This window comes from Maniola hyperantus, chromosome 22, assembly GCF_902806685.2.
Source record: "Maniola hyperantus chromosome 22, iAphHyp1.2, whole genome shotgun sequence".
NCBI lineage: Eukaryota > Metazoa > Arthropoda > Insecta > Lepidoptera > Nymphalidae > Maniola > Maniola hyperantus.
In genome coordinates this window covers 4397422-4421895 of record NC_048557.2, presented here as the reverse complement: position 1 = coordinate 4421895, position 24474 = coordinate 4397422, and the positions used below count along the sequence as shown (strand labels likewise).

General features: G+C 38.3%; 1 protein-coding gene across 1 annotated transcript in view; it reads left to right on the top strand.

Moving 5' to 3' along the window:
* Window positions 1–24474, top strand: part of Gycalpha99B (guanylate cyclase 1 soluble subunit alpha 2) — a 75131-nt gene that overhangs the window by 10813 nt on the left and 39844 nt on the right. Inside the window, exons 2-6 of the mRNA XM_034980594.2 lie at window positions 14108–14181; window positions 15057–15139; window positions 18246–18406; window positions 19525–19739; window positions 21358–21542. Of these exons, the coding sequence (XP_034836485.2) occupies window positions 14108–14181; window positions 15057–15139; window positions 18246–18406; window positions 19525–19739; window positions 21358–21542 (718 nt within the window). The remainder of the gene's footprint in view (window positions 1–14107; window positions 14182–15056; window positions 15140–18245; window positions 18407–19524; window positions 19740–21357; window positions 21543–24474) is intronic.

Below are 24474 nucleotides of genomic sequence, written 5' to 3'. Positions count from 1 at the left end.
ACATAAATTTGTCTTGTTTTAACTCAATCTTAAGTCTGAGCAAAGTCAAAGTGCGCTCGATAGATATCAGCCTGAAACGTCCCGACGTTAAACCGGCCCAGGTGGTTTGCACCTTTTTCTTAAGTCGGGAGAAGGTGAGCATAGCGTCTCCTTCTTCTCCCCTGTCTTTTTCTGCGGAGCGGGTGGGCATCAGCGTCCAGCTCTCCTGGCAGGCCGGCGTCTTCGATATTCACACTTTATTATTTCACCACACGCACAGACACACTTTCGCATTTATAATGAAGTTAAACTTATAACCGGCATTGGGAAAGGCAAAAATATATAACTAAACAGGTATAGGTACCTATTTATTTTTCTATTTATATTTATATTATTAGTCCTATTACACGAGTAAACCATTTCTACTCAAATTAGATACAATTAGTCTATATTAGACTGTTACATCCAAACGCAATTGTGTTATAATAATTACAATCGGTATTGCTTTAACATTCATACTGATAATTGTGTTTCCATTACCAAGATTAATTGCATATTATCGTTTCATATTATTGTTTTATTAAATCTATGGGGACATAATATTATCGAGAGAAAATACATTAAAAACTCCGTTACACTTTTGCGAAATTATTTCTTACTTGTTGACGTCTGCGACTTCGTCCGCGTGGATTTAGGTTTTTAACAATCCCGTGGGAACTCTTTGGTTTTGCGGGATAAAAAGTAGCCTGCGTCACTCTCCGTCTTTTAAAAAACGTGCAAAACCAATCGCACCCCGACAAATTGTGTTTAATTACACGTTCGCTACCAAATGACCACTTTACTCCGACCGACAATAATGGCCCCATCCGAATGGCCCATCTGTCATAATAATGGCCACAAATTCCCGCCGCAATTGATTTTAATCATTGACGCGGATTGTATTGTATTAGGTGCTTTCAAAGTTTAATGACAGAGCTTTGGGGAAAGTCATTAAAAAGCTTTGAACCAAAGCCTACTTTTCATAAATTTGAATTCCGGTAGAGATGAGAGCAATATCCATCATCCATACTAATATTATAAATGCTAAAGTGGGTCTATCTGTCCGTCCATCCGCTGATATTTCATATCTTCTTTGGTCTTACAAATAATACTCATCATCATCATCTCCCCTCATTGCCAGCCCTCTAGGTACTGACAACAAGTCTCCTCTCAGGTTAAGAAGGATTTAGGCCGTAGTCAACCACGCTGGCTAAGTGAGGATTGACTTCCACCTTTCAAATCAAATCAAATCAAATCATTCATTTGCACGATTGCAGGTACAATGATGGTGTTACAGTGGTTTATTTACAGCTACAATCCGCCATACAGTGGACATGCAAAATTTATTTTCTTATTATATATTATTATCTTTTATTAATAAGCTATTTTATAACTTGTTTTCATTTACATCGAATACAGTTTAAGAATATTATGGAGATCTCTTAAGCATGCAGGTTTCCTGTTGTTTTCCTTCAGCGTAAAACACACATAATTCCAAAAATTCGAGGTGCGTGCCCGGGATTGAACTCCGGACTTACCAAATAGGAGGCCGACGTCTTAACCACTAGGCTATCACTGTTTTATAAATAATGGTAGATGATGCCCGCGACTTCGTCCGCGTGAATTTAGATTTTTTATCCCGAAGGAACTGTTTAAATTTCCGGGATAAAATGTAGCCTATATATCCGTTTCCGGGATGCAAACTATCTCTGTACCAAATAGATGACCTCCACGACTTCATCCAAGTTAGATTTTTATAGTTAAAGCCCTCTTAAAAACTTTTTAATTTTCGGGGACCAAAAGTAGCCTATGTCCGTCTTCGAGTTGCTATAAGCTATCTTTGAACCAAATTTCATCAAAATTGGTTTAACAGTTGGGCCGTGAAAAGCTAGGAGACAGATAGACACCCTTTCTCACTTACAATATTAGTATGGATATGGATTAATGTGGATATGGATTAATGTGCAGAATCCTCTAAAGTTTGAGGGAAGCACTAAATCTGATAGATGGATTACGGAAAAGCAATAAATCAACTGTCCAAAACAATTGGATTGCATTGCAGCCCTAGGGCGGCTCATTTGTCAATAGTATGACAGAATAATGTGCCATTTGGCCGAAACTATTATATTACTATTATATTAAATGCTGTGATAGCCTAGTGGTTAGGACGTCCGCCTCCTAATCGGAGGTTGGGGGTTCGATCCCGGGCACGCAACTCTACCTCTTCAGAATTATGTGCGTTTTAAGTAATTAAATATCACTCGCTAAACATCGTGAGCAAACCTGCATGCCTGAGAGTTCTCCATAATGTTCTCAAAGGTGTGTGAAGTCTGCCAATCCGCACTTGCAGGCCAGCGTGGTAGACTATGGCCAAAACCCTTTTCACTCTGAGAGGAGATCCGTGCTCTGCAGTGGGCCGGCGATGGGTTGATCATGATGATGATTATATTACAGTCATAGTTATCATAACTATGGCAATAGGAAGACATTAGTTGAGTTAGTTGAGTATAAATTGATACTTTACCTCGAACAAGGGGCTATTAATGTTTTAAGGGTGGTTTAAGTGCCTAATTATATTTTAATGAGTGTTTTTATTATACTTAAGTGATAAGAGCTCAGGCTTTAGATTTCAATGGATTACCGCCAGTGACATTACAACATAGATATATAAGATTTGTGCTCGGTGATGAGTAAGTAAGTCAGAAGATACAAAACCGACGAGAGTAAAAGAGATCTACAATAACGAAAGCCAAGTTTCGTAGTTGTAAGTCTTCACTTTAGATTTATGTAATGTAATCGTAGGTTAGCGATGATAATGAAGTACCTAACCGTATGTCGAATATCCATTTCAGCTCAATCGGTTAATCGGAGCTAGTCTAAAATTCAGTTTTTGTCTAGCTAAATTTTGACTAGATACTAACACGGCGAGTTAAACTAAAACAGTGTGAGTTGGACTAATGTTGGAATACTATTTAGTTTTTTGATTTTCATGGCGGCTTTAATGTTGTTATGGGGGAAATATAAAAACCATTCTGTGAAAATTTCAACTCTCTACCTATTATAGTTCATGAGATACAGCCTGCTGACGGACAGAGACTTACTAATAGGGTCCTTAGTAAAGTCAACGGATTTCCAGTAAGGAATCCTAAAAGCGGAGCGCTTTAAAATCAGTGCCAAAAAAATTTAAAAAAAATTGCTTCATTTTTATCTTTTCAGATGAAATCAAATTCTAGTTTCGTGACTTATAAGGTTATTCGGAAATGAGGACCAAATAATTCCTTTTAAAGTAACCTACTTTTCTCCGTAGGTGAAAGAGAAATACCTTCGCGAAGTGCGGCGTGCCGTCATAGTTCAGTTATTTATTTCAGCTAGGAATTTCCCCATTGACATAGTTGAGGCTCCGATTGTTCTCCTTTACGATATAAAACGGGGGCTCGAGAACGAAAAATCCTTTGTCATAAAATGAAAATTGGAGTATCAGGACAACAAAGTTTATAATTTATTGCAGGGATTTGCGGGCGGTAGAATGGAGGCATTTAAAACGGATATTAATTAATGTCCATTATTATCGTTAGTTGATATTGAAAAGCGTATTTATAATATTTTTATAGCTAATGTCTGGTGGGTGGCTTCGGCGGTGGCTAGTTACCACCCTACTGGCAAAGCCGTGCCTCCAAGCGACTTAGCGTTCCGGTACAATGCTGTGTAGAAACCGAAGGGGTATGGGTTTAATAAAAACTGCCATACCTTGTCCAGGTTAGCCCGCATCCATCTTAGATTGCATCATCACTTACCACCAGATTGCAGTCAAGGGCTGATTATTTGTATCAGAATAAAAAAAAATTACTATGTACCTTTTTTGGAAGCGTTTCGTCGTATATTCGAACCATCATAGCTTCGGTTTAAAAAAACTTAAAAAACTTATTTAACCTACTTACTAAGTATCAATTATTTATCTTTTATGGTATTAGATTTATTGATACCTGAAATACATCGATTTCGTGACTCATTGATGATCATAATAATAATAATGATCTTATAACTTTTTAACAGTGAAAGCATATTGAACTTATAGTGAGTCTTGGCAACCAAATATCCATGAAATGTTTTTCGTGGGATCGCTTTGTTCAAACAAATAAAGGCAAGGCACTCTACCTACAAAGCAAAGTAAAAAAATTTTTTTTTTTAGAAATGCCACTCAAGATATTGAAATCGTGTTACCCGCCTCGGCCAAATCGAATTTCTTAAAAGTAAAATCCATGAAATAGCTCCACAAAGTCCCAAAGTCCCAGACCTCTCAAAGAAAATCAAGATTGATTTTAAATATTGATTTGATTAATATACGGTTTTGGAAGAGATAAGATTTCGGGAGGTCGGGGGTTCGAACCCAGGCAGGCACCTCTAACTTTTCGAAACAATTAAATATCACTTGCTTTAACGGTGAAGGAAAATATCGCGAGGAAACCTGCATGCTTGAGAATTCTCTATAATGATCTCAAAGGTGTGGGAAGTCTGACAATCCGCACTTCGCCAGCGTGGTGGACTATGGACATATCCTTCTCATACTGAGAGGAGATCCATAGTCTGTACTCTGTAGTGAGCCGGCGATGGGTTGATGAAAATGACAATGATAAATGAACATCATCATCATCATCATCATCATCAGCCTGTGGACGTCCACTGTTGGACATAGGCCTTCCCTAAAGAGCGCCACCACACCCGGTCCTCAGCCTTCCTCATCCAGCCACTTCCCGCCAGCCTCTTTATATCGTCGGTCCATCGTGCTGGAGGGCGTCCCACACTACGCTTGCATAAGACGAAAACATAGATAAATGAACGCAAGAAAATAAAAAAGATACCTACATAATATATTTTTGATATAATGCTAGATTAGGAAATATATTGAATATTGAATAGTCTGGAAATTAATACGATTACGTAACCGATATCGATATACCTATAGTACGCTACAGGTCGAAATGGCAATCGGGGTATGGCAATCGGGGCAGGCGAGGGACGCCCCGCACACCCGCACGATTCCTGCGCCATCCCTGTACCGGCTTAGCGTGGGGGCTGAGCGGATGTGCGGGACGTCCCCACCCCGATTGCCATCTTGACCTGTGGCGTACTATAGGTACTGGTGGCTTTTTTGATATGTCAGTACCACCGGTTAGTTGATATCATCAGTCATAACTATAGCTATAGCATTCAATATTAATAAAACCGTATTCTTTCCCGCCTTTATAAGATCGCAGGTGAAAGCCAATCTCCGCAAACTGCGTCCCCGTCAAAGTTCAGTTATTTATTACATTGAGAAATTTTCCCCACTGAAACTGAAATAGTTGAAGCGCCAATTGTTCTCCGGGATAAAACAGAAAACCCTTCGTTTTTAAATTGTTCGCACACTATGTCCACATCTTACGCACTGCACCTAATGGTATTTTCAATTCTGGCTACTGTCATACCTAAGCCGTAAGTTCCAATGTGATGTAGGAATTAGGGGTACAATAATTTAGTTGACTCATCCATCTGTCTTGATTTGTCCACTATTGGACTCATATTCATACTCAGTCCTTCGCCTACCTCATTCATCCACTTACCACCACCGTCCTGTCAATCCAGTAGATCGCCGACCCAGTGGAAGAAAAGGCTATACTGTGCTTACTGATCCATGGTCTCCATTTCAGGACACGTCTGCTCCAGTGGCTATTAGTTCTATGCCAGTCATGATCAGGGAAATTTTTAAAAACTGCCGCACTCCATCCAGATTAGTTTCAATTTAAGCTATATCATCGCTCATTATTAGACGAAGTCGTAGCCAAGAGCTAGCTTGTCATCGTATAAAAAAAGCCCTCGCATATTACCGCATATAAAATGAATGCCTTGGAAATTTCAGTTCCAAGAGATACTGGGAGTTGCTGGCAAATAAATATAAACGAAAACATCGTGAGGAAACCTGCATGCCTGAGAGTTCTCCATAATGTGCTGAAAGGTGTGTGAAGTTTGCCAATCCGCACTTGACCAACTTGGTAGGTGATGGCCAAACCCTTCTCTTTCTCAGAGAAGACCAGTTCTTAGTAGTGACTCGGCGATGGGTTGATCATGATGAAATAAATAGTTCGAAAAATTCGAAACGTGCGGCATGTGCGCTACGTTCAAATGTGCGATCATCTTATATATAAAAACCGAAGTGTTGGCAGAACAAAGTTATGATTTGTTTCATTTTAGGAATTTGAAACAGACGGTCAGATGATTAAAACTTTGCCAAACAGAATTTACGTTTAATTTTTGTTGATTAACAAACTTCCTGTTTTATTTCAATTATATGTAACGGGTTAACCGTTCAAATTGTAGTGTTTTCTTTGTTTATAATTTGAAAATGTTGGCTCCAACCATTACTATATTGGCCCAATGCATTCGGAGAAGTATAAGGATTGAAACTCAAAGTAGCGCAAAAACTTGCAACTTTATTGGCGTCGCAACACTCAGCAGGGAATATGCGTGTGGTTTTATTTTCATAATTTCTATCGACAGAAAATCATATATCTAAACCATCTATCACTTATTGACATCATTTAGTTGATGTAGAAAAGTACAACTTGTAATTTGTAAACATCATTTAGCGAAATCCGCCATGATAAGCACGCCAAAATGGTGGGCGTTTAGATCGTCCGAATCTGATTGCAATTTCAAATATTTTTTTTTTTAAATGTAAAATACACATTTTCATTAGTGATACATTTTTTTCTAGATTATAATGAGGTAGGTACTTGTAATGTACGTATTCCTCAAGCGCTGAGTCTCAATAACTCAACGGCTAAAAAGGAGCGGACTGAAATCCGAAAGTTCGCCGCGCCGATTCAAACTCCACCTGTTGCCCTAATTGTCGTACCCACTCCTAGCACAACATTAGCACTTAGTTGGATGGCAAAGGGCAATATTAGTCATAATGAAATAGCTAATATTCTTTAAAAAAAAATGCAGAAAAACTGTTCCGTTTAACAGCTGTATAGTAATTGTTCCAATATACCGATTCAAAAATAAAATTTTATCATTTTCAGCATGGTTTCAGTTCAGAGCACAGTAATAATAATACGTTTATGTACAGAACTGTGATTGGTTTCGAGCGAATTCAATTTAAAAAACTATGTAGGTTACCTACTATGATTTTTTTATCAAGTATTTTTCAGTTCATTATAAAAGAAGCATTTAACTTAATAACAAATAGCTTTTAAGTATAATATAATAATTTTTCCTTTGCCGTAGATTTTTTTTAGAGCTATAATGTTTTATGCATCACTATTCAGAAGAAAACAAATATTTGTTATTTTCAAAGATTTGCATTAGGTAATTAATTATATCTCGTACTAGATGATACCCGAAACTTCGTCCGCGTGGATTTAGGTTTTTGAAAATCCTGTGGGAACTCTTCAATTTTCCGGGATAAAAAGTAGCCTTGTAAGTAAAATGTCCTTCCCCGGGATGCAAACTATCTCTGTACCAAATTTCGTTAAAATCGTTTGAACGGTTGAGCCGTGAAAAGCTAGCAGACAGACAGACAGACAGACACACTTTCGCATTTATAATATTAGTATGGAAGTATGGATTTATTGAGGTTGATCAGGTTGTATCCACTTTATTACCTAAGTACCTAATTATGAAAGTTTTTATATAGTAGGTATATGTATTGAAAAATGCCAAATTCATATTATGTAAATATCAATAATTCTTAATTACTATACTAAATCAAAGGCTCGAGTGGGGTACGTATTTACGGATGCGTAAGGTGAAAATTGGGGAAAACATTAATTGGTTTTTGCCGTCTATCAGCCGAACCCCAAATCATGTTTTTTATATTTTTTGACACGTTCTCAAATATCAATTAATGATTACGAATTAATTCAGATAACGAGCATTATTATGGTGGAGTAAAACAACTTTATACCTCTCAAACATCATCATCATGATCAACCCATCGTCGGCTCACTACAGAACACGGGTCTCCTCTCTGAGTGAGAAGAGTTTTGGCCATAGTGTACCACGCTGGCGAAGTGCGGATTGGCAGACTTCACAAACCTTTGAGAACATTACGAAGAACTCTCATGCAGCATGGTATCTCAGTGCATGCAGGTTTCTGCACGATGTTTTCCTTCACCGTTAAAGCAAGTGATATGTATTAATTAAAACGCACATAGCTCTGAAAAGTTAGAGGTGCGTGCCTGGGATCGAGCCCCTGACCTCCGATTAGGAGGTGGACGTCCTAACCACTAGGCTATCATAGCGTATACCTCTCATTTAAATAGAATAGATAAAATAATTAGCTACTGCGCATGGTTGTTATAACTGTTACTTAGGTATATTTGCATGGGCTGCCTTGGGATGCTAGATATACCATGTAACAATAAATTACATCATCTTATGGGCAATTAAAAGCTCAGAAGGAATTATTATAACTGATTAATTATTAGCCTAGGGTGATGAAAACCCATATTATAACCGGATCACGACGCAACGTCATTTTAATTGGAGATTTTTCGTAAGAGAATTTCGGAACCATTTTATTTCGTATCTTTTAACAACGGCCAAAAAGCAGCGCAAAGTTAAGCTTATTTCGTTCAATTATAATGAGCTTATGAAAATAGTACAATACGAGTATGGAGCTTCCTTTTTATGAAATTCTTTTTCAAATAGGTTTCACGTCACATTTTTTGCAAAAGCATGACCTAAATTAGCGTAAAAATCCTCTTTGATACTGCTATTTTTTAATGAATTCCGTATAGTAAGCCAAAATATTTAATTTTATGTACATAAGATTCCTAATTAAAGGAATTTTGAATGTTATGTGGAAGGAATATATTAAGCTAAATAAAGAGATGAAAAAGTATAGTATAGTAAAGATAACTTCGAAAAGTTAGAGATATCTGCCCGGTATCGAACCCCTGACCTAGCGAATAGGAGGCCGACATCATAACCATTATCTTTACCAAGTCAAATCTTTGAAAAGAGCAACCGCCGAGTTTCTTGCTGGTTGGTTCTTCTCGGTAGGAAAGGCATTCCGAACCAGTGGTAGATGCATTTTGACGATAAAAGTTTAATTGAATAAAAAATATTTTTATTTTATTTATTTATTAGCCTAATTATACTGCTCTTTTTATCCATCCAATATTAATCACATCACACTTAGTTACATGGTAAAAAAACAGTAGCTTGCATCCCGGAGAGATACATGGACCACTTTTTATCCTGAAAAATCTAAGAGTTTCCACAGGATTTTTAAAAACCTAAATGCGCGCGGACGATGTCGCGGGCATCATCTAGTTTCTTATAGTTGAATGTAGTACTACCTACGTTTACTTTTCCTTATATTTATTATATATGTCTTACATTTTTTAATTTATAGACTAGCGCTTGGCTGCAATCTGCAGAAATGCCGGCAAGGATGCTGCAGCCTAAGATGGAATGAGCTTGCCTATAAGATGCCTTTTCATTTTTTACTTGAAGGTACTCATATTAAAATTGGAGGGAAAAACTGATGCTGAAAAGGCGTTCCATATCCTATTTCGAATTATTTGACAACATTTTTCCGTTTTCGGCCATAGGGCGAGTGTACGTAATAGGAAACCTTAAGTAAGTAAGCGATCGGCCACAGATCGGATTATGAAGACCGACGGAAGGATACGGGGAAAGGGCGGGCGATGCGGAATCAGTAATGGATGGTATTTTTGGCTTCCATCTTGATTTATATTTTTGTCGTCCTTTGCTATTAACACTGGAATTCGTAGTCAAGATAGGGGCTTCTTTAGGAGACCGTTCAGACGCCATGTGTCGTAATTCAACCTTAAGGCGAAATGCGTCCCAAAAGTTCAAAGCATCAAGTTTTGGCCCCAAAAACTACAAATTTGTTTTTTATTTTTTAATAATATAACAATTAAAGATATTCTTTAGTGAATTACGTGAGCCAAAACACGATTGGCACAACTTGGCTCGTTACGAAAAAAATCGCGAATTTTCCCCGAAATACGCATTTTTACACGATTATTAAGAAAAAAACCAGTTTTATTCGATTGATATGAAATGTTATTGAAATGTTCCGTGGTGTATCCGTACCTTTAGGCTAGCACCACCTGTGCTAATACCTACTGTGTTCTAAACTAATCACTTCTTATGATAGTGGATTGTACAGTACTGTTTATTTATATAGGTACCCGTTTTTTTCCAAAGGAGTGTATTTTAAAACCTTGTCTTTAATGTGACACTCCATATCACAGAATCGCTCCATATTTTGGTGACAAAAAATCTTGTCCATTAGTAACTTGACACCGGCACGCAGTTTCACGCCATTTTGTCGCCCGGCCTTCACTTAGGGTTTCCTATTACTCGGGAGTGATGTACTTGCCCTTTGATCTTGGAAAAGTATAGAACCTCCATTGTGTTTTACCGTAGAGCCTGCAAAAATTAGGTATTTTCATTTGTTCTGTGGGGACAATAGATATGTGTTATGATTTCTACGTCGCGCTGTCTCATGCGTGCAACTTTTGAGTTAGTGCTTGCCAAAATTCGAACTTGTAGCACCACTTTACATCGGTAGGTAGAGTATAAAATCACATCCCTATAGGCAACAAGATAGAAATTTTCCAATTTTTCAGAACAAATCAATGGTAATATCCGTAGGTGTGAATTTCTTGGTTTGATTTGATTTCCATCTTACACTGCACATCACTTACCACCAGGTGAGATTGTAGTCGAAGGCTAAATTGTTGTAAAAAAGTTGGCCCTTAACTGCGATTTCACCTAGTGGTGACATGCAATAACTTTGCTCAGACTTAAAATTGAGTTAAAACGATTTATGTGATAGATATAGCTCTGTCTCGTTTTAACTCTGTCTTAAGTCTTACCAAAGTTAGAGTGCGCTCTATAGATCTTACTTACCCTAAATGTAAGCGGGCTGACTATTTACTTATTACTCTTATTTATAGTGCGAATAAATAAAATTTTAAGAAACGACGCAAAGAGAGAGATGATATAGCGAAGTCGTAGAAGAGTTCTAGCATTCAAGGTAAATATTCCTAGAATAGAATAGAATTGATATCTACAAATTGTCTTACCACTCTCGCATCTCGAGTTACGTACCTACATAAAGTATGAGGAAACTCCGAGACGTTTTCCCTCTGAAAGAGAGAGGTTCCATTACATCAAGCCGACTTTTTAGACGGAAATCTAAATGCCTTAATAAAAACAAATGCCTAAATAATAAATGTCTAAATGGTGTTCTGGAGGGTAACACGATGATGTTATCCTCCAGAACGGGTTTATGATGGATCCCAGGCTGTATGGAACATTAAACTTTTTAAATGGTGCCGCCTAGCTTAGTGGGAAGCTTGGCCAACGCTATCCGACTGTACAGGGTGGAAAACAATTATGGGCCTTCCAGCAGAACTACCCTAAATTCTTAAGTTAGATCTTTTTCCTTAAAGGAACATTCCCTTATTTTTAGAAAGAAACAAAACTGCATTCAAATTTTTCTAAAATTCGCTTATCTCACCCGGGATTCAAACTAGCTAAAAAAAGCTTTTGGGAGTACCTTTTTAGAAGATTTTGGAGTAGGTCACGATGGCAATCGGGGTGGGTACACCCCGCACACCCGCATATCCCCCGCGCTAACCCGGTGCGGTATAGGGCGGGTGACATGCGGGTGTGCGGGGCGTCCGTCCCTCCGCCTCATACCCCGATTGCCATCTCGACCTGTCACGTACTACCTATAATTAAACTCGTAAACACGACCAAACTTATGGGTTGCATTGACATAGGTATCATTGATATTAACATCTGTTAAATTATGAACCGAAGAAACAGACGGTCTAGTATAATGGGAACTCGGTGCAATTCAGTTTGAACTATTCATAGAAAGACACTTGTCGCAGAGCCGACGGAGCGCGTATGCGGGGCTTCACGGCATTACGGAGGCTTATGTCGTGACACATTCTCGTTACCAGCGTTACCCGGGGTCGGCTTTATCTGGCTTAGGACATCAGAACTTGAACTTGAGGTTCTTAGTCTATAGTCTGGTGGGAGGGTTCAGCCGTGGCTATTTACAACCCTACTGACAACCCGAGCTAGGCAGCAATGTAGCGGAACATTGCTGCCTAGCTCGGAATGTAATGTCATATCAGCTTATAGAGATTGTATGGGGACCAGTAGTGCCGCGACAGCGCTGTGACAGCTGGTGACAGCACTGTTGCGGCAGCACTGCTGCGTGCAGCGTGGTTCGGAATCATACCTTAAGCATTTCGCTACGATGCCGTGTAGAAACTAAAGGGGTATGGGTTTCATAAAAACTGTCATACCCCTTTCCAGGTTAGCCCGCTCTCATATTAGCCAACATCATCACTTACACCGTGAGATTGCAGTAAAAAAACTATTCATAGAAAGGCATTTTTGCAGAGCCGACGCGACGGTGCGCGTGTGTGGGGCTTCACAGCCTTACGGAGGCTTATGTCGTGACATATTCTCGTTACCAGCGTTACCCGGGGTCGGCTTTATCCGGCTTAGGACATCAGAACTTGAACTTGATCTGACCGCCGACGATTAGCGAGAAATGAGTGAGCTAACAAATAGAAATAAATTGGCGAGCAACGAGAAGCGAGTGTGTAGTTCCCGCCTCCTTGGTGCAGTAATGAGCTGTGGTATTATTAGTAGGAGGCCCCGAGTTCGATTCTTGGTAGAAAAAATGGAATTTTATAATTTCTAAATTTTCTCTGATCTAGTCTCTACTCGATGAGTTCCAGACAATAATTCTTGACATGCTAGGATAAGATTTATTCCGGCTCCTTTTTCATGTATGGCTGTGACACTCGAACAGATAGACAGACAGCAGAGTGACATTAATAGGGCTCCGTTTTACCCTTTGGGTACGGTATCCTAAAACGAACGCGGATAACTTGATTTAAAAATACCGTTATGGAAGAAAAGAAAGGAAAATATTTTTGGGACTCTTCGTGGTAACCTCTACCTGTCAAATAAAAGAAGACAATCTTTGTCAACATTTTCCTGGGACAGACAGATAAAGGGGGAGTTCTTTTAATCCATCATTTTGTATTTGACATATCGGGGTGATACATGTTGTTTTTATGGCACCCTATCAATAAATCCTTTGGCACGGTGCCCTGACGCCTCTGGGGAAATATTGTGAATAGATCAGCCATTTATGGGTTTTGTATGGTAATGGTATGCAAAATAGACAGGAATATATTGTACGGTCTGCTACTTCTACTAGCCTACCGTTAAAGTGTCTCGGAGGAACGTAAAGGCCAAATTCAGTATTTACACCTTCTTAAATTCGGTCTTCCATCTACTTAGTTTATTTTAGCCTAGCAACATTGGTTGCTCAGGCAGGGGTTACTTTTATACCGGAAAATCAAAGTTCCCACAAGATTTTAAAACCTAAATCCACGTGAACGAAGTCTTCGAACGAAGAAGAAGAACGAATATCTTAGAGTATAAAAGGTGTCTAAAAAGTTATAAACTGTGTTTAAAAATTAGAGATATTTCATGTATAGTATGTAGCTCGATATGGTAGGCCCTCACTAAGAATTAAGAAAAGTTTCAGAATTTCTGTCCGAGCAAAAGCTCAAAATTCAACAATAACCGTGAAGTAACTCATAGGTAACTGTCTGTCATGCAACTGAATGTGTCACATATCAATCTATCAGCCTGTTTGCGTCCACTGCTGGACATAGGCCTTCCCAAGAGTGCGCCAGCACACACGATCCTCTGCCTTCCCGCTACCTTCTTAAGGTCGTCAGTCCAGCGGGTTGGAGGTCGTCCCACACTGCGCTTGTCGATACGCGGTCTCCACTCCAGAACACGTCTTCCCCAGCGGCCATCGGTTCTGCGACAGACGTGGCGCCTGCCCACTGCCACTTCATTGAGCTATGCCGACTGACATAGCTCAATGAGGACATGTATAACATGCCACATATACTTACAGGAAAATAATAGGCACTTATGTATTTATCACTAATCATCATCAGGGTATGCATCCCTATTCCCGACACAATGAAAGTAATAACAGTAAAATCTGTTGTTCCAGAACGAGTGCCTCCACGCCGCAGTGACGTCATTAACGAAGAACCAGGCCGAGCATTACGACAAATACAATTGCCTGTGAGTACCAATAAAACTGTCATTCCTTTCGCACCATTAACCCCACCCTTAATTAACTTTTGACGCCCAGATTACATCGCTTTAACGGAATAATTTAGACAATTTTCGTCTAAACGAATTACGATAGACGAATTTCGTATAACAAATCAAGTGAGTGACATTACTTCACAAAAATATGATTTGAGTCATTTATAACAAGAATAAACATCCATACTACCAGTACTATAGATACTAATCTAAATATATAAAAGGAAAAGGTGACTAACTGACTGATTGACTGATCTGTCAACGCACAGCTCAAAGTACTGGACGGATCGGGCTGAAATTTGGCATGCAGATAGCTATTATGACGTAGGCATCCGCTAGAAAAAGATTTTTGGCAATTCAATCCCTAAAGGCGTAAAATAGGTGTTTGAAATTTATGTAGTCCACGCGGACGAAGTCGCGAGCATAAGCTAGTAAAATAAATGCAAAAGTGTATCTGTCGTCTGTAAAATCATCAACGTAAAATAAGTCTTATCCGAGAATAAAATTGAATTTGATATTATGGCAGGTTTTCAGTAAAAAAACTATCTAACGCCCGGTTTGTTCCTCGATTAATTAATGTCACTCGACGTTGGTGAAATCGGCACAAAGACTATTTTACAAGTATAAATGAAAAATGTGAGAAAAAAATGATGACTTAGTGTTGAAATTGAGACCCATGAAACTGCAGTTAACAGCATCTTTTACATTATAAGGCGTAAACTGACTAAGTGACATAATATAATATCATAATTGTATTTATATTTTAGTTTACTTTTCATAAGGCGTTAATTAATTTCTTAGTTACTACTGAAATAGTTAGTTATTATAATAGAAACATTCCTTTTCAGTCGGAGATTACCAGATGACGTCAGAACATGTAGAAATTATGCATATTTACAAGAAATATATGACGCAGTTCGAGCAACTGATAGTAAGTATTATTTCTTTTTATTATGTTCCTATGGCAAATTAATGACTTGGACAGACTGCTCAAATTCTATATTTCTGGTCTGACTATATTTATTTTACGGAAATCTGACAATCTACAGACAAATAAATTAGTTCCCAGGACGTGTCTACAAAATTTCATTGAATTTTGATTGGTTAATATTCAAATAGTGGAAAATGCTGGGGAGCGTACTAGTGTTAATGTACGAGGCACAGACGCGGTAGAAAATAATATACATCAACCTTTAGAAGGATATAGCGGATTTGTAGAGCATTGCCTCTGCCGTTGAGACTTGAGACCGACAAAACGTCATAATAGGTACGAATGATAGAGACAACGCTCTACAAAGCCGAAATGTCACATTTGTTACATTATTTTCTGCCGCTTACTGTACTTACTTTAAGTTGTACACGAATACCAAAAATTCATTTGATCAATCAAATCAATTGTTAATAGAAATCTCATAGTCACAAGTTTTGTGCTAAGATTGTCTAAAGGTTTTATACAAAACTTTCTCTTGTCAAGTAAATATCGAATTAAATGAATCAAAGTATTTCTTTTTCCAGCGATTAAGTTCTTAAACGTTTTGTTTCAAAGTAAAACTTCTCTCACACTTACGTTCAGTTAAGGTAAATAATGCCTTCCATTTCCAAGAGAACAATGGAAACAGTTTACAAAGAACAAAAAGGAGTAGGTACCTACTAACTTTTTTCATTTAAACTCGTTTAATTTTATTGCATTGGCGGTATTTTGCAGTAGTCCACTATAAACTTGGCTTTAGTAGTTATTTCAATTATGTAAAACTAGATGATGCCCGCGACTTCGCCCAAGTGGATTTAGGTTTTGTAAAATCCCGTGGGATCTCTTTAATTTTCCGGTATCAAAAGTAGCATTTGTTTGCAACCCGAGGAAGGCCCCGGGTTGCAAGCAATCTCTAGTCTGTACCAACGATTCTGAAAATTCTTGCACTAAGAAATAAGTAGTTCATTATTTATCTGACAAATTCAACAATAATACTAAGACAATTAAACAGTAAAATTTGAATAAAAAGGCTTTGACTTTGACCAAAGTTTAATGCTAGACTGACAGTTCAAATAGCGCGTCGTCCATAGCAATCTAGACCTACTAATATTATAAAGAGGTAAAGATCGTAAGTTTGTTTGTAGAAAGTAATCTCTGGAACCACTGAATCGATTTTGAAAATTCTTTCACCAGTAGAAAGTTACATTATTCTTGAGTGATATAGACAACATTTTTTTTTTTCTAAAAATTAGGAATCCCTACGAAATTGTAATAAGCTACACGCCCTAAGCCGGGGCGGGTCACTAGTTGTAAAATTAAAAGAGAGCAGACATTTAGCGCAGACTTTATTTTTGGTTTATATCTAGTATAACTTTATTAAAGCGCTCAAGGGGCTTATTCAAATTTTCAGCTTCGTTACTCATTATTTTTTCGCTCGAGGCTTTGTTTTTACGACAAGATTGATGAGATGGTTAATGACTCAAATATGCTAGGGATCTTTATTTAGAAGTTTATATTTATCCATAAAAACATCTCTATATTTAGCAGTTTCTTTTAATATACAGGGGACTGACATATAACCATATAGTTCTGCCTCGGTATATTTGAGATTTTTTATGCAAGATCTCGTTAGGTATAACTTAGGCTGAAATATAGAGCGAGCGCACTTTGACTTTGCTCAGACTTAAGACGATGTTAAAACGAGACATATTTATGCCGTTTATATAACGCTGCTTCGTTTGAAGTCTGAGCAAGGTCAAAATGCTTTCTCTAGATTTCTGCCTTAGAGCTATTAAAAATAAAAAAGTCTTTAGAAAACCAAAATACACGCGGATGAAGTCACGGGAAAAAGTTAGTTACAATATAAAGATAATATTGTGAGCGTGGAATGATGTGGGGGTCTTCCAACGCTGCGCCTTGGGATTATTGGTTTTCACGCACAACAGACGGAAACGTTTAAGTGCGGAAACCAGCCCAGAGTGAAGAAGAATATCGGGTTTCCGAACTATGTGCCCTGCCCATTGCCACTACAGCCTCGCAACCCGTTTGTTAGCTATGTCCATTGCCAAGCGGGACCAACGTTTGCATTGTGTAAAATATGTACAATAATAATTGTTTTACAGTTACAAAGTGTAAATATCATCGCATGCACATAACCGTTATTTAAATTGCAGAAAATAAATTGCATTTTATTTCGCTCTCCCGTTTCAGTTCAAATGCATTGACTTATATATTACTTCGTAAGGACAGGGCCATTGAACAAGCAACATGACATCGATTCATTGGTCCTAAAATGTTTATTTAGCACTAGTCTGGATTTCAACGGGTCGTTAATTGGTATCTAAGAGGTGGCGCTGATTTATTTAGTTCCAAAACCGTGAATATTTTTGTTCGCTTGGGCATATCTTGTCATTTATATCGATGTTTAAATGCTAGAATTTTGCAGCAGTAAATGCTCTGCACGATCGTCTTAATTTTCCCAAACTACTTTTTAAATAAGGTCTCGTAGCGAACTTTGCTTTACTGAATTTTATTAGTCTACATGGAGTCAGTTTAACGTAATAGAGAATTAACTTAATGATGTTACTTTCACTAACATGTTCTCGGAACTTCTACCAAGGCTTGCTTTTTTTAGGGTTCCGTACTCGAAAGGTGCCAACGGGAACCTATTACTCCGCTCCGCTGTCCGTCCGTCCATCCGTCTGTACATCGTCGGGTTGTATCTCGTGAACCGTAAAAGATAGAGAGCTGAAATTTTCACAAAATGTGTATTTCTATTAAAAATTCAAAATAAAATTAATAACTAAAAAGCACATAATCATGTACGACGGTACGGAACCCTTCGTGTGCAAGTCCGACTCGAACTTGGCTGATTTTTCTATACCTATTTGATAGATTTTCCATGTCCATTAAGAAACTCGGCGGTAGATTTCAAAGATTAGTTTTAAAATAATGTTTAATAAGCCATATTGTATGAAAGTAATTGCGAGAGATATGATTTATAAATCAATGGTAATTGAAGTAGGTACTGCATAGGCTGTATTCTAATCCAATATTTTTGTTCCAGGTGTATCAACTAAGGACTTTATGGCTAAATTAGGCGAATATTTAATATTAACGGCTTTCTCCCACAACTGTCGTTTAGAGAGAGCATACAAGTGTTTAGGAACTAATTTAATAGAATTTTTAACTACATTGGATAGCGTTCATGATGTTTTGCATGATCAGGTAAGAATACAATTTAAATTTTTGACTTATTCCGTTTATCCACCCTAAAACACCACGCTTAGTACGAGGTTTTATGTCACACCAACGTTTATAATATCCGAGTGTCGAATCACTTCCGCGTTATAGTAAACTGGATTTTAACTGCCATGTTTTAAAGCTCAAGTTCGTCTTTACATCTTCAGTCAGCGCTCCAAGCGGAAACGTTGCACAATTAAAATCATTGGCACTGAATTTTTGACTTCAAAACTTGAGACGTAAAATCATATATTAAGCGTACAGCCCTCCTAGGGTATATCCCACTCGGAAAAGTGCTTACTTCTATCCAATATACGAATTCACTGTCCTGGGTGAATAAACAGACGCAGGTTTCCGAAATACACACGCAAACACAATTAATATACCTACACGCTAGGGTGGCTGTTTTAAGGTATGATTCCGAACCACGCTGCACGCAGCAGCGCTGCCGCAACAGTGCTGTCACCAGCTGTCACAGTCCTGTCGCGGCACTACTGGTCCCCATACAAACTCTATAAGCTTATAATATATGACATTACATTCCGAGCTAGGCAGCAATGTTCCGCTACATTGCTGCCGCGACATTGCTGCCTAGCGTGCCTAGCGTGGTTCGGAATCATACCTTTAGGGTGGATAAAGGGAATAAGCTAAATTTTCATACTTACTATTTTTTATTTTTTATTATCTTTGGTTTATTTTTCATTTTTGTTCGTACACTGATTCCTCAGCTTAAAAAATTGGTAAAATGGTTTTAGGGTGGATAAAGGGAATAAGCTAAATTGTCATTAAAATTTTTATTTACTATCTTTGGATTATTTTTCATTCTTGGTCGTGAACTGATTCCTCAGCTTAAAAAATTCGTAAAATGGCCGAGACGCATACAAAAGCATTTTTGAGTAAATTGAGCACCTTATAAGTCCTGCAAATTGCTATAGCGCTGGAACCATGACTCATTAACATCGAAATGACGTCATTTTGATGTCAGCCGAAACAAAAATATACCATTAGCTCGAAATGCCGGCCACGCGCATTAGCAATTTGCGGGACTTATACTAAATATAATATATATAAAATACTATATAGCGTAATTTTTTTATCAACAGGACAACGGCCTTAATAAAGATGATTCGACAGAGAACGAAGCAGCGTTTGTATGCACAACGTCTCACGCGGGGCGGATACAGCTACACCTCACTACAGAGAGCGAACCCGTGGCGTATTTACTGGTCGGAAGTCTCAAGGCGATAGCTATGAGGCTGTATGACACACAGACAGAAATAAGACTGATCAGCTATTCCAACGATCCTAGAAAATTTAGGTTAGTTTATAACTGGGAAATCGTAAGGTGCGTTTTCATTGACGCGGAGTGGTTCGGAGTGGAGCGGAGAAGAGCAGTGAAAAGTGGCAAGTGTTTCCATTGAAGCGGAGCGGAGTGGAGTGGAGCTGAGCTGAGCTGAGCAGACTAGAGCTGCATTGGGCCATGTTCCGCTACCCTCCGCTTCGTGCCCTCCGTTCGGCACCACAGCCTGCTCGACTCCGGTCTGTACGGCTCGAGGTTGCGTGTTACTTTCACTTACACAGTCTGCACTGATACGGAGTGGAGGTTTTGCCAATTCACACTCCACTCCACTTTACTCCGCTCAGTTCGTCGTCAGTGGAAATGCACTCTGAAGGTTCCAGCGGAGACGTATTAAGCGGACAAATCAGATTTCAATCGGATTGATAGATCACGTGATCTAAATAAATAAAAGGAAAGGGTGACTGACTGACTGACTGACTGATCTATCAACGCACAGCTCAAACTACTGGACGGAGCGGGCTGAAATTTGGCATGCAGATAGCTATTATGACGTAGGCATCCGCTAAGAAAGGATTTTTGAAAATTCAACCCCTAAGGAGTTGAAATAGGGGTTGGAAATTTGTGTAGTCCACGCGGACGAAATCACGAGCATAAGCTAGTTATTCTATAAAGAGAATAAACCAGTTTTTTTTTTTTTTAATTTATTTATTCATAATAATTTTACAAAGTTTCCTACATATCTATCTCGCCAAACTGGTGGGCCAGTTTGTTGGCCCACCAGTATGTAGATAAATTACATCTAGGTCAAAAAATTGAATAGTACAATACGTTTGTATGGAGAAGCGAGTAGGAAATGTGGCCGTAAGAATTGGAGCCAAGCCCTAAGTGCCTAAGTCAAGTCTATGAAAGAAAAAAAAAGCCGTCTTATCATAAGTTCTACTCATACAATGTAGAGCTACTACAATCTTACTTACTAAGCTAGCTTCTTGTAAAACTATGTACGTACTTGAGAATAAGCTGTTCTATTCAGCTTTGCCATTGTACTATATTTTTCAGCATTATTAGCTGGGTCCCCATTAAGCGCGTTTGTCTCGTAAGGTATTGCTTTGCGAAGCCGGTAATAACGGTCTATTGCGTATCTAGATGAGATTTTTGCCATCGGTCAATGTAGTGAGTTGGTACGTCAAACTCTGCTGAACTAATTAAGCCTCACTAGGCTGCTGCACTTAGTAGGGACACTGCTAATGTCACCGTACTCGTAAAGTACTCAACTTTTATATTATATAACACCTATAGATACTTTGCCATTATTTCTAGTCTGGTCTGGTAGGAGGCTTCGGCCGTGGGTGGTTACCACCCTACTGGCAGAGCCGTGCCGCCAAGCGATTAAGCGTTCCGGTACAATGCCGTGTAACCAAAGAGGGTAGAAACCATGGGTTTATTAAAAACTGCCATACCCCTTCCAGGTTAGCCCGCTTCCATCTTAGACTGCATCTTCACCACCAGGTGAGATTGCAGTCACGGGCTAACTTGTATCTGAATAAAATAAATTAAAATAAAACCTTGAGTTTGAGAAAAAACAGCAACTGATTATTTTTTGTTATCATTGTAGTAATATCAGCGTTTCCATTTGCAGATACGACATAAGCGCAATCCCATTACACCAGAGGTTGAAAGAAGATAATTGTGAGGCCGCCAGCGCTGCAGTGAGTCTGGCCTTGTCAAACAAAGTAAATGATTTAAGGATTGGCGTTGCGAGCTTTTGCAAAGCGTTCCCTTGGCACTTTATCACGGACAAACGTTTGGAACTCGTTCAGCTTGGTATGTGTGTTTTACTCTTAATTATTCACGTTGTATGAATGATTGAATGGACGAAAATGAGTGAGTTGATCACTACCCTTATTATAAATACAAAAGTGTGTTGCTTTGTTGGTTTATTGGCTTGTTGGTGTGTTATCAATCACGTAGCAACGGAGCAACGGATTGATGTGATTTTTTTAAAGACCTGGAGAGTGACATAGGCTACTTTTTATCCCGGAAAATCAAAGAGTTCCCACGGGATTTAAAAATCTAAATCCACGCAGACGAAGTCGAAAGCATTAGCTAGTAAATTAAACACTTGAATGATTGTATTTAATACTATGTAATTTAGGCTACATAGTTTGCTATACTGAGGCATTGCCATTTGAACAGGACATGTATCTATGCGAGCGACCGGAGGTCGGGAGAGATTTCTTACTCTTTGGAATGAATGAACGAGTTAAAGAACGACAGACAGACGGATGGACGGACACACAGCGGAGGCTTAGTAATAGGAAACCCTAAAACTAATGTTTCTGAAAAAGAATGCCATGTAGGACAATGGTTTTTAGTTTGGTAGAATTTTTTTAGAAACATTTTTTTCTAAATTCACATATTTTTTAGCAATAAGTCTCAAACTACTTTTTGCAGTCAACAGCTTTCGAGACTTTATTCCACACTACCAGAGAGGTACTGACGTAATATTTCTATTTTATAAAACTTTATAAAGCTGTATCTCAAAGTAAAGTTAGAATTTTGGTATCTAAAAATCCAAACTTTTAGATATTTACGAAAGCCGTTTACACGTTAAACTATTTCAAATATTTACGTGAAAGTTATACGATGCCGTTCCATTATGAAACCCAAATATTGTAAATTGGATACTATCGGTATTTTATGCTCTTTGTTAGTGTAAATTCCCCCGGCACTGGATTATTTATTACGGGCTTGTATTAAGGCCTCGTAATTTGGCGGCGAGATTAAATAGTTTGGAATAAATTATTTTATCTATATAATATGTAAAAGGAAAAGCTGACTAACTGATAAACTGACTGATCTATCAACGCACAGCTCAAACTACTGAATGGACTGGGCTGAAATTTGGCATGCAGTTAGGCTATTATGACGTAGACATCCGCTACGAAAGGATTTTTGAAAATTAACCTCTGAGTTAGCAGATAGACAGACTGTCCCATCGCATTTCGCAAGAGTTCCCCAAGGATTCTTAAAAAATCTAAACCCACGTGGACGACTTTGCCACCATTATCTATTTAGTATAGAGATACCTAGAAGACCGTCTCCAAGACGGCCATCGGTCATGGTTAATTTTTATCCCCGAAAATCCCACGGGACTAAACAACAGTAGTACCTCCTGCAATAAATTCCATCTAACTAGGACATTGAAATCTATTTCCTCCCACTGGAAGTCTAATATCAGATCGAATCATTTATAACGATGATTTAAAGCCCCGATAGTGGCAGAATTCAATCAATTCTGCTTTCAGCCAGGATATAACTAGAATTCTATTTTTGTACCGACGGCATACTGCCGCTTGACCTAGAAACTACGGCTCTATTATGTAACATTTTCTTTATACGAGGCTCCAGACGGAAACGGAAGCTTAGCACCAAAAAAAGGTTGAACTGGAAAATAGAGCCAATTAGGAAGGCCGTGTTATTGAAGTTTTAAAAAAGCTTATTTTAGAAATCAAGTTGCTTTTTCTGCGACTTTCGTTTACGTGAATTTAGGGTTTTTAAATATAAGTACCTACTCTTTTTAATTTGGAATAAGACAATCATTATGGATATTATGAAGTCGCGATCATCAGCTAGTTTTGAATAATTAGCTTTGACAAAATGGCTTTAATCACGTATTGTCACACATATATAATGGAAATCACTCACGATAAACGCTAAATTAGCTTTGACTTTTAGCTTCTTTTTTGACCGTTACAACACGACCTATCCCAACGGTGTTCTGCGCCAAACATAATTAGGAATCTACGGCTAATTTATTTAAACCCACTCAAACATTGTGGCATCTGGTGGACGGCACTCGGTCTACGAAACACAATAGTGTCAGAGTAAAATGGACTTAAAGTTCTCGTTAAAGATATCCATCCATCCATGCTATAAATGTGAAAGTGTGTTTGTTTTTTGGTTTATTGGTTTGTTGGTTTGTTCTTCAATCACGGAGCAACTTTTCGACGTGATTTTTGCATGGTTATAATTAAAGACCTTCGGAGTGATATAGGCTACTTTTTATCTCGGAAAATCTTATCATAATGAGACCCGTGCTCTGTAGTGAGCCGGCTATGGGTTGATCATGATGATGATGAATGATGATATACATAATCTCTGGTGAAGTCCAGTGGGAACTGGGAGGCTTTAGCCGTGATTAGTTCACCCTATCGGCATAGCTCTCATAAGTTAGCCTGCTTCAATCTTAGACTACAATACCACCATGTGAGACCGCAGTTGGAATGACTTATTATGAATTTAAAAAAAAAACTACTTGGTGCGCTGGCTGTAAATTTATGGACGAACTTGAGCTTTAGGTAAAACAAGTAAGTTAAGGTCAATTTTACTTTAAAGCGTGTTTCGACGCTTGATTCTTATGAGTGATGGTAAGATGTACAAACTCATACTAAACACTGTTACCTTTCTACGGTAGTAAAAATTTTGCGGACAAAATATCCACAGTTTACGCTTGTCCTAAAAGCCTTAATTTAACTAATTACGAAAGGGTCGGTGTCAGATCGCAGCGGGGTGCCGATATGAGGTTCCGTCCATTAGCTTATTTAGGTGTTTTCTTTGCTTTTATGTTACGAAATTATTATACATACGTCTGAGTTTCCTTTTGTACCTTTCTAATTTTGAGTCCGATAACAACCTTTTCGTATGTGACCTCTTAGATTATTAGAGCCTCAATAGCTCAACCGGTAAAGGAGTG